We start from the raw sequence: 18238 nt of genomic DNA, 5'->3' as shown, positions 1-18238 counted from the left end.
TCTAACAATAGGAGGCTTTGAAAATTTGCTAACAAAAATCTGGGTAAGATCTTTAGTAGCAGAATGAGAGCAATAGAAACTTGATTGTAAGAGACATGGACATGATTATTTTCAAAAGCCATAAGCTATAGAATGAGCAGAAAATGAAGAATGATTGATTTATGGCACAACTTTATAAATATATATTATGCATCTATTATCAATTATGTTAAAAATTAAAATAGCATTTCATATTCTTGGACTATAATGTCACTTTAAATAAAAGAGCATACTTATATTGCACAACATGGTAACATAGTTGTATATATTGAAGTATATGAAAATATAGGCTATCTTTTATATTCATAAGTCAAGTAAAATTTTCACTTTAATTGTCAATTAAACAATATATTATGATTTTATGCACTATCATTTTTAGTTCATAAAGAAGAGTACTTAAAAATCAAGCTTAAAGATAGGTATATTTTAAAACAGAAACAAAAGTTATTTTCTATGTTATGTTCATTCTACATAATCATAATAGGCACCTTATCTCAGATGTTTATAATAGCTTAGAACATTCAGCAGAAATCAGTGTATCAGGTAACACTGATTAAATTAACCTGAAAGTTCTATAGATATTATTTTTAAAATTTAGTTACACAATACTAGGTGGCCTAGTCTGAATTCAGTTATGTACAAGCAACAACAGTAAAGACACACAGCAGGATTTTCCCTCTGAGACCTAACAATCCATTTGGCTGGCCAGTCACCTGGGTAAGAAAACTCTACTCAGGAAGGCCCATTCAGCATATGAGCTACTGAGGAGATGGGAGGAATAGTAATCATTGTCTGACTGAAACAGTGTGCTTCCTCTCCCAGAGCTATGCTCTCTGTGCAGCCACTCATGAAGCTGGAACCATGCAGCTGTGATGAGTTACTCAGAAAAGCATAATATATAATTTCCCCGTAGTTTACCAATTCTCCTTTTTCCTCCTTTCAGAAACCTGCCCAATGCCTGGCCATGCTTTCTTGCACACTCTCAGCTTTTACATTATTCGTCTATGAAGTTAATTCACATCTTTTCTACCTCTTCTCTAACTCCCTCTTCCAGGAAGCTGCCTAGATTTATAGCTTGCCTGGCCAGACATGTTACTTTAAACTCTAAATAATTGTTATCACCTTTCCTTCTCAGTCCACTCTTAAAGTTTTCATTAAAAAAAAAATTCTCCCTAAGAGAGTACCCCAAGTACACTAACAGAATGTAGTGAGTCTACTCTTGCCCTCTGCCATGGTCATTGATCATGGGAATCTATCTCTGTCTCTTTTTAACTTGTGCTGATCACAAGTTTTCAAATTTTCTTCCTGCTGAATCATACTGGAGGGTAAAGAGAAAATTTCAGGCTGAATGGATAGAATATTTAAATAAAAACTTAAATATTTTTAATATGGAATGCTTAAATATTAGGTTAGTGTACTAACAAATCTTATTCCTTCAATACAGTCTTTCTGGAATCTAATTTGGCCTCGAGAGAGTTTCAGATCAGCAGAGGGTAAAGTAGACCCAGACAATGCTTTCTCAGGATCTCAAATTTCTCCACGGTCTCCCAATACCTCTCTTCTTTTTTTTTTTTTTTTTTTTTTTTTTTTTTTTTTTTTTTGTTTTTTCTGTAGAAGAAATGTCATACAAGCTAATCTGTCCATTTTCAATGCTTGGGTTTTCATTCCCTTTGTATAGCTTTAAAAAACTTGTTTTGGATCTATTAGAATGCTTTTCTGTTTCCCTCTATCTTCTTGATCATGGAAGAACACAGGTATCGTTAGAAGTAATGAAAGCAATATCCTCTCTGCCAGCCTCCACATTATTCATAATCCTGGTCCCATATTACAATCATCTGGGAAGCTTCAAAATAGAGAACCTGGGAAAATATGTTTTGTGAGTGTGAGTGTAAGTGTGTGTGTGTGTGTGTGTGTGTGTGTGTGTGTGTGCGCGCGCGCGTGCGCGCCCGCGTGTGCGAGCGAGGGAGCGAGAAAGAGAGAGGGGGGAGCAAGAAAGAGAGAGAGAGAGACAGAGAGACAGAGAGAGACAGAGAGAAAGAGAGACAGAGAGGGAGACAGGGAGAGACAGAGAGAAGGAGAGACAGAGAGGGAGAGAGGGAGGGAGAAAGGAAGAGAGGGAGAGAGGGAGGGAGAGAGAGAGAGAAGTTTTGTTTTGTTTTGTTTCTTCTTTGGCTTCAAGACTGGGTTTCTCTGCCTAACCTCAGATGGGCTGGAGTTTACTTTGTATACTAGGATAAAAGGTGTGTGGCAGGATGAGTCACCTTTCTCTGATAGTTCTAATCTTAAACAACAACTAATTTTCTTTGTTCTAAATCATGTTTACCACTAACAGAGCATATAGACACACATTAATTTTTATAAATATCAGAAGTATCATAATATATACTGAAATGATCCTTATTTAAATAATGGAACAATCACATTTGGAAGGAACTAATAACAATTAAAATTCTGATACCAAAGAATTTACTGGTATCAAAACCACATATAATGGAAATGTTAGATTACACATTTATATTATTCAGAATAAATTTTCTTCTTAATAAGTTGTATTTTATTAATGATATTTCCCAGAAAGTTTCTCAGTTTCCTCAAAACAAAAATATAAGCAATTCCACATAGGAAAGACAAAAAATCAAGTACATAAATTACTTTTCAAAGTAGATATTGGTAATAAATTTGTTAGCTAATGAATATTAGCAAACGATAATAAAAATAAAGCATGTATTTTCAAAGATAATACCAACAAAGCTAGTGTAGTACTGTGAAGAAGCATCATTTAGATGACTAAGAGAGTAAAAATTATTTGAAGCCTAATGACCTGAGCTTGGTTTGGATTCTGAACAACTGGATGGAGGCCTATCCCAAAACCTGTTGCTTGTATGTGAGATGTGTTCTTCTAGCTGGGCTGCCTGGTCTGGCCTCAGTGGCAGAGGAAGTGCCGAGCTTTATGTAGATTTGAAGCTCCTGGGTCAGAGATACTGGCTCAGGGTAGAAAGTGATGGGGTGGGGGGAGAGGAAGTGTTGTCGGACGGGCTGACAGGTAGGGGGCAAAGAGCAGGATGTAAAGTGAATAAGTTGAAAAAATTCCAAATGCTGTGCTATACTTGTGTAATCCCAGCACTCCAGTGCTATAAGAGGCAGAGAGAAGAATCATCTGCATATTTCCCTAGAGAGGAGCACACCAATTGGTTGTCCAGTGCCAAAGTAATTTCTGAAAACATACATACAAGTGTCATTATGTGAATTAAATAGGTTTCATTACGTGTACATATGTATATAGATAAAGAAATATTTGAGAGGCTTTGGAAGGAAGAAGATGGAGAAATGTTGTACTTAATTATAACATCAAAAGTGAAACAAAATGAAAAATGGTGATATTATATTTAAACAAATAAAAGAGTATTACAATGAATCACATTGTACACACACAGAAGGTATTGGAAATAATTTTACCATATATACATGCTATTTTCAAGTCCCCATTCATTTAATATGATGGCACACAGGTATTGAGAAATAATTTCTTTCTCAAGTGTCATTGAAGAGCAGTTTAAATCACTTAGAAATAATAAAATTTGTAAATAAAGCTCTTCCGCTCTCATGGCTGTAGAATTCTCTGCAGGAATAATACATCTCAATAACCTGGCCTGACCTTGACTTCCTCTCGGGAAGAACAAAGCAGCAAGCTGCAAGACTGTGTCTTGACTTGCTGAGGTGAAGGTCACTTCACTGCCTTTTGGGAGCTATTTCAGCCACCACTAAAGCTAGAAAAAAATCAAGATGTTTGAGGGGCTCTGGCACTAAAGCAATCATTCCCTGTTCTATCTCTCCATTGCATCAATGTGACAAATTTCTTACAGGGAAAATAACTCTGAATTGCCAATAGGCAGCCAGAGGAGTGGGCAGACTCAGTGTGACTGGTCTTGGACAGCAGATGAATAGGTCAAATTGCTTAGAGGAAAATCTTTTCTGTTAGCCTGATGCTGAGTGTTTGATCTTTTATTTTTCATCTCAGAGAATAAAATGTACAAGGATAGTACATTACTGAAAAATATTGTGTTCACATTTTATAAGGAGAAATCACTTAAAAATGTGAAATAAATGGTCAAGTACAGTTCATAGTGATAATAGTTGATTATGGATAACATTGGATTCCTGAAATTTATATCTAAACAGTTCAAGGAAATTGAGTCTTCCAGGCCATAGCATATAGAAGAATATGTTTCTAGACCATATCATATAATAGAATGGATACATTTACACAATGAAATACTAGTCAGCTATTAAGAACGAGGACATCATGAGTTCCACAGGCAAATGAACAGAACTAAAAATACCATCTTGAGTGAGGTAACTCAGATCCAAAAGGACATGCATGGTATGTACATACTAAAACGTGGATATTAGTGAAAAACATTACAGAATAACCAGGATACAACGCACAGAACTCAAGAAGGTTAACAACTCAAAGGGCCCAAGTGAGGACACTTGGGAGGCAGAAAAAAACAATCACAGGAGGTGGCAAGGGAAGAAGGGAGGAAAGGGGGACTGGGAGGCGAAGAGGAAAACATGATCAAATATTAGGTGGGGGACACAGAACTGAAGCCCTGAGGGCCAGAATGAATGGCAACAGGCAACTTCAGGAGATAGGAGATGAGGCGACCCTCTAGAATGTACTGAAGATGTGGGAGGTGAAAGACTCTTAGGACTCCAAGGGGGAGAGGGATAGATGAAATGCCCTACAGTGGGGAGAGGGAACTTGTAGAGTCCACCTCCAGTAGAAAGGCAGGCCATCAAGTGAGGGATGGGGTTGCCATACAGCAGTCAAAGCTCTGCCCCATAATTGTTCCTGTCTGAAAGAACTGCAGGGATGGAAGTGGAGAAGAGCCTGAGGAAAACAAGGTCCAGGGACAGGCCCAAAGTGTGACCCAGCTTAAAGGGTGTCCCCAAGACCTGTCACCACTCCTGAGGCTATTGAGTGCTCATAAACAGGGCCTATCATGACTTTCCTCTGAAAGATCCGGTAAACAGCTGAAAGAGTCAGATGCAGAAATTTACCTCCAACCAAAGAACAGAAGCTGCTGACCCCTGGGGTTGAATAAGGGAAAAGCTGGAGGAAGTTGAGGGGGAAGGTGACCCTTTAGGAGGACCAGCAGTCTCAACTAACCTGGACCCCCAAGATCTATCAGATACTGAGCCACCAACCAGGCAGCATACACCAGCTAATATGAGACCTCAAACACATACACAGCAGAAGACTGCCTGGACTTGACTCATTCAGAGAAGTTTCACCTAACCCTCAAGAGAGTTGAGACCCCAGGGAGTAACGAGGTCTGGAGGGGTGGAGTGGGGGACATTCTCTTGGAGACAGGGTAGGAGGCATGGGATGTGGAACAGTCAGAGGGTGGAACAAGAAGGGGATAAAGTCTGGACTGTAAAAAATTATTAAAGAATAAATAAATTATTAATAATACTAGTATTGAATAATAGAATCCTAAAAGGACTAACATGAGAAGACCCCTCCACATCAGCGATTGGTAACAGAATAAGTGTGAGGTACACACATGGCTAAGCACCTCAATGTATTTATTGCACATTCATGTTATTATTCATATGTACTTTCCTCATCAATACATATAAATATACTAAGATTATATGAATTTTTCAAAATTTGATACATCTTGGTATATATTTAGATCAATATATAACTCTCAAAAACCATTAAGTTTACCAGATTATTGCCTTTAGATTTTTGTCTTCTTTAACAATATCTTAAAGTGTTTCTTTTTAATCAATACATATACCATTATTCCTCATATGGGCATATAATAATTATAGCATAGTCATTGGTACACAATGAGAGTGACAAGGGTATTGGAATATATACCAGTCCTTAAAAGTACTGTAATATTTCTTATATCAAACTTGATTCTTATGTTCTAAAAATAGTAGCTACTATTCTGTTACAGTGGCACAAGCCTTTAATTCCAGTAACTATGGAGGCAAGGCTGATGGACCTATCTGAGTTCAAGACCAGTCTGGTATACATAGTGAAAAGCCAGGGCTATGTAGAGAAACTCTGTCTCCCGTTCACAATATAAACAAACAAAAACTAACAAAATAATGACTATTACAGTAATGCAGCTCAAAAAAAAATGGTTTATAATCCATCTGTCTTTTTTTTCCCCCCAATGGCAAATTTTCTCTTTGTCGATAGAATCCCATGAGTCTTTGTGCTGCTATCAGCCAGATAAGATTTGCAACCATTAGTAAGGAATCTCCCTACAAATGTTCCCATAACCACAGGCAGTCGAGAAGAGAATGAGACTCCATCCACTAAGACAGGGTTTCCAGGGACAGCGTTGGGCTTTGCACGGGATAGCTGTGAGAAGCCCACAAAAGTAAGACCCAGAAACAAGCAGGAAACCAGAATGCAGACCACAGACTGTTAGGTACCAGACAGACATCTGTATGCTGCAAACTGATTGAAGCTGGATCACGGCCAGATTTGCATAGGTCTGGAGCATAGCATACCAATCACTACAACACAGTGCAGGTCTCTTTGTTTTAGACTTCTGTGTGAACTCTCTATGAATCAGGCCCTGATCTGCTTTGTTGACATACGTGCCATGTATACCAACTCTCCTTTTGTCTCAGATATCACAGCTACCCATTGACAATTGGTTACAATTGAATTCTAATGACTAGTTCTTCCAACAGGCAAAGGATGAACTGGTGAGATGGACTTAAACTCTGCCCCCCCATCTTTAAGATACCTGTGCATCTCTGACACTGTTTGGATAGTTGTGTCTGTGAGTCTCAAGGATAGAATAATCTACTACCTGTCTTACTGATCAAAGAAAATTCTTCACAAACTCTATCTCCCATTTAGACAGTAGAATGTGGAGCAAGATTGATTTTCAATCTTGGTGAGGGTGGAAATCAGGGTGGTAAGTACAGGGCATTATCTTGGCACTCAATGCTATTGGCTGAAACCTGACACTAACACATCTCAGTGACTGTGAGTACAATCTCCCTAAGGACCACAGTTAAGGATGGAGCTTCCAGTATGATTTGTTTTTGGACAGGGTGGGGAAAACCTCCCCATTCCATTAGCATTCATGCAGTAGTCTTGTGCCTTGACTCTTCCCACCATTATGCCTCCTAATATACTCTGGAACTTTGTCTGATCCAGTGTTGCAGTGGGCTCTAGAAACTCTTGCCCAGTGAAGTGATATCCCTTTTGGTCCAAGTGGCTACAGTTATGATATAAGAGTCTGGGGCACACCTTTACATAATTTATCTTCCCAGTGTTATCATGAAATCCTGTATTTCAGACCATATTTCAATAATTAAGTAAAGAATAATTATGCAACATAACAATACCACAGGAAGCAGGCTATGGGGATAGATTCCCCTTACTAAGTACTTCCCAATCTCATAGATAGTAATTCAATTGTGTATTGGAATCATATTTGACTTTGCATTGCCTGACAGAATGAACTACCAACAACAGATCAATAGCACAGTTGTGGAAAATTTGGACTTAAGAAATGATTCTGTACCCAAATAGGGATATGATTCAGGCTAAAAGACAATAAGCAGGGTGCTTGGAATTTTTGGAAGGGCAGGCACAAAGAAAATCAAATTGTAAAGAGAGGAATAGATACCAAATAGTTCAATGCTGATAAGATTTCAAAAAATACACAGAAGGAAGCATATTCAGGGAATAATGACTGCATCAAGAAGGAAAGACACAGTAGCAGCAGCCAATGGGACAGCAAGGTGTATGAAATAATTTTGAAACATAATTAAAATAATGATTTTAAATAAATTCAATGAAATGGGAAAATAGATTGAAATATTCAGAATTTTAACAGAGAAATTTCAGGTGATAAATGTAATTTTAAAAAATATAAATTCTAGAGCCGAAAATGAAATAAATTAACAAACTGTAATTGAAGGCATAATAGCATGTTATACTGATCAGAACATGCTTAGAACCAGGCTATTTGAAAGCACACGAGAAAAGAATAACAAAGAATGAATAAAGATTACAAGAGCTTTGGGACGATTTTAAGACTATCTGTGTTATATGAACTGAAGAAAGACTTAAGAATGCCAAAGGAACAGAGCTCACATCACAGAACCTCCTCAAATAACTATTTCCACGTTCTCTACACTGTAACTGTCTGATATCCCATTGTATTCATTGCTCTTGTGCATTTAACTTTGAATTCCACGAGCCAGCTTTCTTAGTTCTTGAACAGACTTAACCGTGGGGGAAAATCTATATTTTTCAATATTAGGCTCAGATATTGTCAGATAGTGGATATTTTAAGTTTTGTCTTTAGTATTCCAACTTTAAGTTCTTAAAGAAAAAAATGTATAAGACTTCCACTTGTAGTCTGTGCCTTTCCTTATACCACCTAAAACATCTATTGGCCTTATATCTTTGTTCAGAAATGAGAATCACTCTCTATGAAGACAGGGTTATAGGTAAGCCATTGTCTCATAACAAACTAATACAGTGATAGCATAAATTTATATGTTTCCAGACACCTTATCATTATCTAAGATTTTGCTCATAAAGAGAACTATCAATGCTCACCTTTGAATTAATAAACTATGACCCTGCTGTTTGACAGCATTTATGGCATTTGATGATCCATCTGTGTGTAAGGTTTAATAGTATTTATTATGGTCAAGTGGGAACCTCCGAGTCTTTAAATGACAAGCCAAATCTATTCTGATATCTCTTAGGTTATGTGGAGAGAGGGAGGGAGAGAGAGAGAGAGAGAGAGAGAGAGAGAGAGAGAGAGAGAGAGAGAGAGAGAGAGAGTGAGTTCTGTGGAAAGAAACTATTTTAAATAAAAGATATATAGACAAAAAGAAGAAAGAGTTCTTCATAGTCACTAAAGACTGATATATATATATATATATAACTTGCCTTTGCATTTCATATTGTATTTTTCTATATTGATATTGTATGTTTCATTCTATAAGACAATTAACAGAAATTGTAGGATAAGGTAGACATCTGAATGCTACAAGTACTTTTTAGTTGTCATAGACTGAGAATCTTGTGTCCCAACTTGGGTTTTGTTTCTTTCTCTGTTTTTTTTTTTTTTTATTAAGTGAGATCTATAATTTTTAAAAGAATAACTAGTAGGCTAAATTCAAGGAGACTAGGAAACAGGAAAGTTCTTAGGCTTACATAAGTGAGTTTGCACTTTTGGACAAAATTATTATTGATTTTGTCATATATTGCAAAAATAGAGAAAGACAATGAGTAGTCTCAAAATAATATATATATATCCATGAATATGGAATAACTTGTCCTTTGTAAAATGAAAATTATAACATGTTGAAATGTTAAGTATAAATGACTAATCAAAGTGTTGTCACATCAAAAAATATGTAAATAAAATAAAACATTACTGGACACATTCCAAAATATAAGAACATGAAATCATACTATTGGCTTGTGAGTCATAATATTCAAATTAACCAGTTGATATGTAAGTAGATTCATTCTGATATAAGAAGAGAGATTGTTCTATCAAAACTGTTGTGTTTGCTGGTGGAATCCGAGATCTACCACACAACAGGGGAAGAAATAAATCAAGGACAGATCCTTAGGCTAAACATGAATTAATTAGTCATGTGTTTAATTGAAGGGCTACTTTCATCCTACTGTAGCGTTTCCGAGCATAATTTAGTCAATATGAAAGTCTGGAACATTGACAGTAAAATACAATGCAAATAACTGTTTTATAATCACTTAATGAGATAATTTGTCCCTAGTCTTTCCTTTCCTGTTGGATAATTGATCTTATTTTAACCCATATTAATGGACAGTTGGTGGGAGTTCTGGTCTCAAACATATACCTTTTGTCTTTACCAAGGTTAAATTTGAATGACTTTTGTGTGTGATATTTGACAAAGAAAATATGTATAAGCTGATGCTAAACCTGACATTGCATTTTTAGAGGAAGAACAAATAATGTTATCATGGTAAATATGAGACACATTAGGAAATAAAATCAATGTTCACTTCTTCAGCACTAATTTAAATTTGTCTTCATGGAACTTAGCAAACATTAAGAATTATTTTTATAATTTATATTAGTATAAAATATAAGTAAATAAACTAAATCATCTACATATCATTCACATATTTAATCAAGTATCCTAAGACATTTTTCCCCATGATTTTTCCAGATAGTTTAAATCTATAATGCTTTTGTTAAGAACACAGTAATGTTCTCTAGAAGATTTTGGTCTAGATTTTTCCTGTACAGGGAATACACAATGACAATCACTTAATAATATGTCACTTGCTTGACCTCATAGATGTCTTTGCTTGTATAAGTACCTGCTGGAGAAATTTACGTTCTTTAAAAAAATTACTAAATATTCATTTCTAGTACATGTAACATTTTATGCAATGCAAGACCATATATGTAAAAGCTTATATTAAATGACTATAGTTTTGAACAAAAATGTTTGAGATGTTACATATGTATATATATATATATATATACATTTCATAGATCATTGCATCAGATTATTGCTTTTAAAACAAATGTGAAAAAAGAAGTCTTTTATTTGTGACTTGATTTTCAATATTAGACATTTCTTTCCAATGTTGAATTTTGTATTTTAAACTTCATATCAGCACAGAATTACACCTTTAAAATTGTAAATTCAAAGAAAACAGAATAAAACTTTTAATATGATCTTAATAATTCAGCTGATGACAATTGCTTTAAAACATTTATTTTTGAATTATTTTTTCTTACCTGCTTATGAGCATGGTCATATGAGTTAATGTGATTGTCAAATTCCTGATGCTTATAATACTGCTTGTCACAAAGTTCACAGTAAAAATTAGCCTTCAGATCCTCCAGAGCTTTGGCAATAGTGTTCTCCTTCTCGGCATAGTCCTGAAACATAAAATTTTAAGGAAGTATCCAATTAGCTTTCCTTTGAATCTCCTTTCCTCAGCAGCTGTCAACCTTAATACAGGAATTACAAGTAGAAACAGGACAAATAAGAAATAAAACATCAGCAAAACAGTGAGAGAAAATGCACCTAACCCTTGAAAGACTTGAGGTCCCACCTGGGGGAGAACGGGTGTTGGGGGCATGGGGACATCCTCTTGGAGATAAGGAAAGAGAAATGACATGAGGAACTGTCAGAGGGCAGAACTTGACTGGGATAATGACGGGACTGTAAAAAGGATTGATGATGATGATGACAACAACGACGACGACGACAATGACGACGACGATGACGACGACAAAGTGAATGACATCAGATTTCAGAGCTTGCTTGATGGAAATTACATAAAAAAATTTGGAACACAAAAGAACAGAGAGGTGAGAGGTGTGTTATTGCACAGGCAAGGGTAGATTTGAGGTAGTATGATCTTAACATGAAAAGAACAAAGATCTTAGTCATTCAGGTTTTTGCCAGAAGTATGCTTGCTATACTGAAATAAGACGGAATTGGCATTTAAAAAAAATAAGTTAAAAAAACATTTACAGATGAAGCCAATATAAATAAAAAAACAGCAGAAGTACAAGCAAAGAAAGTAAATCATAAAGAAAAAGGCATTAACTGAATATAGATTCAATCTTTGGCAACATTAAAATTCAGCTTTCAATAGCAGTTTGATTCTCCTGTAAATTTCTAATTCTTAGCTACTACAAAATCCTCGTTAGAAAACATCTGAAATGTGACCTATAAGAAGAGATATGCACTGCCAAATTTATATGCAAATGGGATATTTTCTTTTCATATATATTTATATAAATATATTATTAATCTAAACTTCATTCATTTTATGAATGTAATTGATCCCATGATCAATTTATTTGAAATTTAAAAAAGAAACATGAATTTTTGAACTTAAGGTAATTTTCTGTAAATTGTTTAAGAACTTCATCTAAAATTTAAAAAAAAAATAAAAGAAAAACAGAAAAGAAACTGGGCAGCACCTTATATCCATGATGCTTTTTGTGAACAAAGATTGATTTACAACTCTACCTTCCAGAGGGCGGAGAACAGAGTCAGGTGTGTGAATGGCTGATTAAGAACCATGAACTTGTTGTCAGACACGTGGTAAAATAGCTGGCATATTTTGTTTAACTAAACGTTTTTAGAATTTCATACAAGGGTTTTGCATTTATGTCATTTATACTTCTTCTCCCACTCCAATTTCTCTATGTCCCCAAATCTCTCTCTCTCTCTCTCTCTCTCTCTCTCTCTCTGTCTCTCCTCTCTCTCTCTCTCACACACACACACACACACATACACACACACAGAGGACAAAACTTCAGTCCTCATAGCAGACTGCATTACCTTTCTATCTTACAAACTTACTTATATATTCATTCAAATTTGAAAATAGCCACATATTCATTTCTCATAAGCTACTACAGCATATTCTTGGATACTGAGACATGGAGGGAAAAGAATGATTGTAGGCATGACTATAAGCCAAGTATTGGTGTGGTAGATACACAGAGAGTCCTGAAGTTTGTTCAGCCAAACCAACCTATTGTATTAGCATAAGGTCTATGAGAGACATTGGCCAAAACAAGTGTTATAGCTGTAGCAATTACTCAGCAGTAAAATCACGGCCCACTATTGCAGAGGACCTGAGTTCAATCTCTAGCACCCACATGGTGTCTCAATATTTTCTATAATTACATTCCAGCTGATCTGATGTCTCTTTGCCTCTATGGACACCAAGTATGGACATACATGCAGGAAAGACACACAGACATATAAAAATAAAAGTCCAAAAATGTAAAGGTGTATATGAAGTCAAAGATCTATCAAGAAATCTGTTGTCCATTTTTGGCCTCCACACATACACAATGTCACACATACAACATGGATATATATATATATATATATATATATATATATATATGTGTGTGTGTGTGTGTGTGTGTGTGTGTGTGCTCATTTTATATATGCTATATTTAAAATGTACTCTAGTAATAACTTAATGATAATATTTTCCTTATATTATTGTTTATTGTGATGAAAATATTTATTCATGGAACATATAATAAAGTTTTCCTGATTTTCAGGGCATGGTTTTTAATAACTAATCATTTGTCAAGATCTATGAATGAATAGATCACTCATTTGGTCAATTAATTTATGAAATATTATTTATTGTTAGATAAATTTATTTTTAACGTCACAGGGAAAGATAAAGTATGCTAACAGCATAGAAAATTCTTATGCATGGCTTTATGAACTTAGGTGATTGGGGACAGTGTTTCAGCAGGTGTGTCAGCTGTTCTCTGTGATGTTATTTGTTACTTCTGTAGTATAAAGGTTTTTAAAGACTGAAAATTAATCTTACTAATCTAGAGTTCTTGTGGAACTTATAGGGAATAATCAAAACAATGTTTTCCAAAGTATGTAATTTAAATGATACAAAAATAAATAGTATGATTTCGTGATTTAAATATGTGTGTCTGAGGTAGCATTAAAGTCAACGCATAGGATACAGTACAGTGGTTCATCTTTCTGAGTTGTTGAGTTAATTCTCAAACGTTCTTCAGCAGAGAGTTCTTGACAAATCCTCTTCCCGAAGTCATGTAGTTCTACTCCCAACGACGTTTATTCTGGATTTGGTGACTAGATGTGAGATAGATCTCCAGGAGGGTCAGTCTCTGGGTGGCCTCTCCTTCAGTCTTTGCTCCATTCATTGTCCCTGTATTCACTCCTGTCATATTTTGTTCCCCCCTTCTATGAAGGACTTATGAATCCACACTTTGGTCTTTCTCCTTCTTGAGCTCAGATGGTCTGTGAACTGTATCTTGGGTATTCTGAACTTTTGGGCTAATATCCACTTATCAGTAAGTGCATACCATATGTGTTCTTTTATGATTGGGTTCCCTCACTCAGGATTATATTTTCTAGTTCCATCCATTTGCCTATGAATTTCATGAAGTCATTGCTTTTAATAGCTGAGTAGAACTCCATTGTGTAAATGTACCACATTTTCTGCATCCATTCCTCTGTTGAAGGACATCTGGTTTCTTTCCATCTTCTGGCTGTTATAAATAAGGCTCCTATGTACATAGTGGAGCATGTGTCCTACTTATATGTTGGAGCGTCTTTTGGGTATATGCCCAGGAGTGGTACAGCTGGGTTCTCAAGTAGTACTATGTCTAATTTTCTGAGAAATCACCAGACTGATTTCCAGAGTGGTTGTACATAGCTTGCAATCCCACCAACAATAGAAGAATGTTACTCTTTCTCATTATCCTTGTCAGTATCTTCTATCATATGAGTTTTGGGGTTTTTTTTGTTCTGTTTTGTTTTGTTTTGTTTTTATCTTAGACATTCTGACGGGTGTGAATTAGAATCTCCTGGTTGTTCTGATTTGCATCTCCCTAATGATTAAGGATGTTGAGCATTTCTTTAGGTGCTTTGCAGCCACTTAATATTCCTCAGTTGGAAATTTTTTGTTTAGCTCTGCATCCCATTTTTTATAGGATTATTTAGTCCTCTGAGGTCTAACTTCTTAAGTTCTTTGTATATATTAGATGATGTATGGTTGGTAAACATTTTTCCCCAATCTGTTGTTTGCTGTTTTGTCATTTGCCTTACAGAAGCTTTGCAATTGTATGAAGTCCCATTTGTCTATTGTTGATCTTAGAGCATAAGCCATTGGTGTTCTGTTCTGGAAAATTTCCCCTGTGCCTATGTGTTTGAGGCTCTTCCCCACTTTATTTTCTATTAGTTTCAGTGTATCTGGTTTTATGTGGAGGTAATGGATTCACTTGGACTTGAGCTTTTTACAGGGTGATAAGAATTGTTCAATTTGCATTCTTCTACATGCTGAACAACAACCATTTGTTGAAAATGCTCTCTTTTTTCCATTTGATTGTTTTAGATCCTTTGTCAAAGATCAAGTGACCATAGATGTGTGGGTTCATTTCTGAGTCTTTAATTCTATTCCATTTATCTACCTGCCTGTCTCTGTATCAATATCATGCAGTTTTTAAGGTTAACAAAATTATGAACAAAATAGAATGATTTTCTTACTATGTACTTGGCATAGATATGTGCAACAGATTCATTATTATTGGCCATGCATTTTAAAAATGTGTATGTGTATAAATAATATCAGTCATAAGTTGCAGGCTTTCTCAATGACTCCTCTGATTTTTCTTTTGGATGATATAGAGAGAAGCATTGACTCATATTATGAATAACCTTAATGTATTCACCACAGCTCCCCACAGCAGAAGGTATGGAATATAACTGAATAACTGGAAAAGGACATAACTACTCATATATGCTAAAACCGGGAGAACACTTGATTTGGCATAGTCCTTTTATATTTAACTTGAACACAAATTTTAAAATGTCTACCAGATGTGATGGAAGAAATTGAAGAATAAAGCCACAGAATTCATAGATTTAAACACATTAAAATTTATAATCAATTAAAACATTGAAGGCTGAATCTTTAATTTTAGTAGGGCAATATGAAGGTCATGAAACACAATCAAAAAGGAAAGAAAATTTTCAGTGCTGAGGATTTATTTAAATGGAATAGCCCTACCCATTATGCACATAATCATGAGTTAGATCCTCAGAACATCAAGAAGAGATTTTTTTTTCAGTTTTGCAGCAGTAATAGCTGAACTATATAGTACATTTTAGCAAATTACAATTGAGAAGTTAGTGGTCATTCAATGGCCACAAGGATAATAACTTCACTATGTATATAATGGGAATACATGAAGTCCAACCTTAAAGACAGAACATTTCATTTCTAACATAATGCTTTTGTAGCTTATTAAAACATGTAATGCTAATTAATATTTATATTTTAAGGGAATTGTAATTGGGAATCCTCAATGAACATTTCTGCATGAAATTGAGCAGCCTGAGAACAAAGACTTTTGTTGTTTGTTTGTTAGCTTTGTTTCGTACCCCAGTGATGTACCCCACACATTTTAATAGGAAATATTTTATTTGTTCAAAGTCCAGCACAAACTCATCCAGTGGTAAAGAAACAACATTACAACTTTTTGAATTGAAAGTGTTTGGAAAAGGTAAGTGTGCTGTTTCAGCGTGACCCATAGAAACATCAATGTGAGCATATATCTGTACTTGAAAATACCTATATAAAGCTAACTTTCTGTGACATATTACAAAAATTGATATGACTCATATAAACACAAGCCATGAAAATGTAATTAAAATCCAGAACTACCAAAGATTGTAGTACCAAATTTAAATACTACCTATTACAGCCTGCCATGTTTCTAGTTTTATTATTGCAGACTCAGACTCTTGACATGCCTCAAAAATTCTTTCTCCAAATGTGTCCCAGTGTAGAGCTAACCTTCTAGATTTAAGAATCCAAGAAATTCAGCAAACCACTGAACTAAGAACAGAACCGCTGATGGAGGAATCAGAGAAAGGACTGAAAGAGCTGAAGGGGCTTGCAATCCCATAAGAACAACAATGTCAACCAACTAGAGCTTCGAGGGACTAAACCACTAACCAAAGACTATACATGAATAATCCTGGGCTCCAACTGTATATGTAGCAGTGAATAGCCTTGTTGGGGCACCAGTGGAAGGGGGAAGCCCTTGGTCCTGCCAAGGTTGGACCCCCAGTGTAGGGGATTGTTGTGGGGAGATTGTAATGGGGGGTGGATGGGAAGGAAAACACCCATATAGAAGAGAAGGGGGAAGGGTTAGGGAGCTGATGGACAGGAAACTAGGAAAGGGAATAACATTTGAAATGTATATAAGAAATACCCAATTAAATAAAAATGGGGGAAAAAAGAAAAAAAAAGGAATCCAAGAAATGGTTAATGTCAGGTAGGTTACAGAATCTATACACTTTGAGTTAAAATTAGTACCTACCAAAGAAGCCTGCATGAAATCACAGAACAGGACCACTGCAGGGCCAAGATGGATTTTGCAATTACTTTCACCATACTGGCACCCAAGTACTGAAACTTAGGTTCAGGGTATAGAGATATGAGATTCAGTTCTACTTGATGCCATGTGAGGCCAATGTGGCCCTGTGTTTCAGGTCTCCTCCTTTCTTCAAACATTTTATAAAGGTTATGGAAATGCCTTGTGAAAGATTTTACATAGCCTCTGTCTATCTATCGAGTGTTATTTCTGTAGTTCCATTCCTTACAAGAGAATATAGCTCTATCCTACCAAACTGCATTTGCAAAGAACCTTCATGAATTCAGGCTTCAAAACAATACCATGCAAACAGATTGCTTCATTGTTTCCTAAAGAGCTTGAACTTAGCAAACCCATAAAGACTTGTCTATATCACTAGATATGTACCTATGTTTTAAGCAGATCCCATGCTTCCAAATATAGCAAGGCTCTAGGTATGTTCCAGATGACTCGGGGTCCACTTATACACAGGTATACACATATGCTAAGCTAGATATTGTGAAGAAATCCAGGATTTAGATCATGTCCAGAATCCTAAACCTGAAACTTGTATCTATGATTTTTAAAGTCCAGCCAGCCTCTGTGGGCTCATGCCTCACTATAGTGGCCTCAGTTATTGTCCCTGTCCTAGAGGTGTGTCTGCCTTTGAGATATCAGCTTCCCAACCATGATGTGTCTGCCCTTGAGGCATCAGATTCCTAACCACTAAGCTAACTATGTTTCTTCAAACCAGAGTTTTAGGCAGATTGCCAGAGATTCAGTATTTATCCTTTTGTGTCTGTTTCACATTTGGGATCTTGACAGATAGGGAATTACAGAAGAAAGGCTGACAATGTGAAATAACATGACCAAGAATCTAAAAATAGATGGGCTGTCCCCAGACAGGTCAATCAGAACAATAGAGCTAACTCTCCATTTATTTAAACCTGTTGTCAATAGTGCAAGGCAAAAAGAAATCTAAAAATCTGAGGAGGCACCACATCCCCCAAAAGACAAAGACATCTTTGAGAAATTGACCAAAAAGCAAGGAAATATGAGAAACACTACTATGATCCATAACTATTTGACACGTTGTAAGTTTTAGAAAATACACACACACACACACACACACACACACACAGAGAGAGAGAGAGAGAGAGAGAGAGAGAGAGAGAGAGAGAGAGAGAGAGAGAATTCAATAATATTGGGAAGATAATGACTAGCTTAGAAATTTCAAA

General features: G+C 35.8%; 1 protein-coding gene across 1 annotated transcript in view; it reads right to left on the bottom strand.

The window, feature by feature from the left end:
• The window catches only part of Znf804a (zinc finger protein 804A), a 220117-nt gene that overhangs the window by 12822 nt on the left and 189057 nt on the right, over positions 1-18238 (bottom strand). Inside the window, exon 2 of the mRNA XM_032903567.1 lies at positions 10848-10991. Coding sequence (XP_032759458.1) covers positions 10848-10991 — 144 coding nt within the window. The remainder of the gene's footprint in view (positions 1-10847; positions 10992-18238) is intronic.

Source organism: Rattus rattus, chromosome 5 (assembly GCF_011064425.1).
Source record: "Rattus rattus isolate New Zealand chromosome 5, Rrattus_CSIRO_v1, whole genome shotgun sequence".
NCBI classification, from domain to species: domain Eukaryota; kingdom Metazoa; phylum Chordata; class Mammalia; order Rodentia; family Muridae; genus Rattus; species Rattus rattus.
Note: the sequence above shows the minus strand (reverse complement) of the source record. Positions and strands in the feature narration are given on the sequence as shown.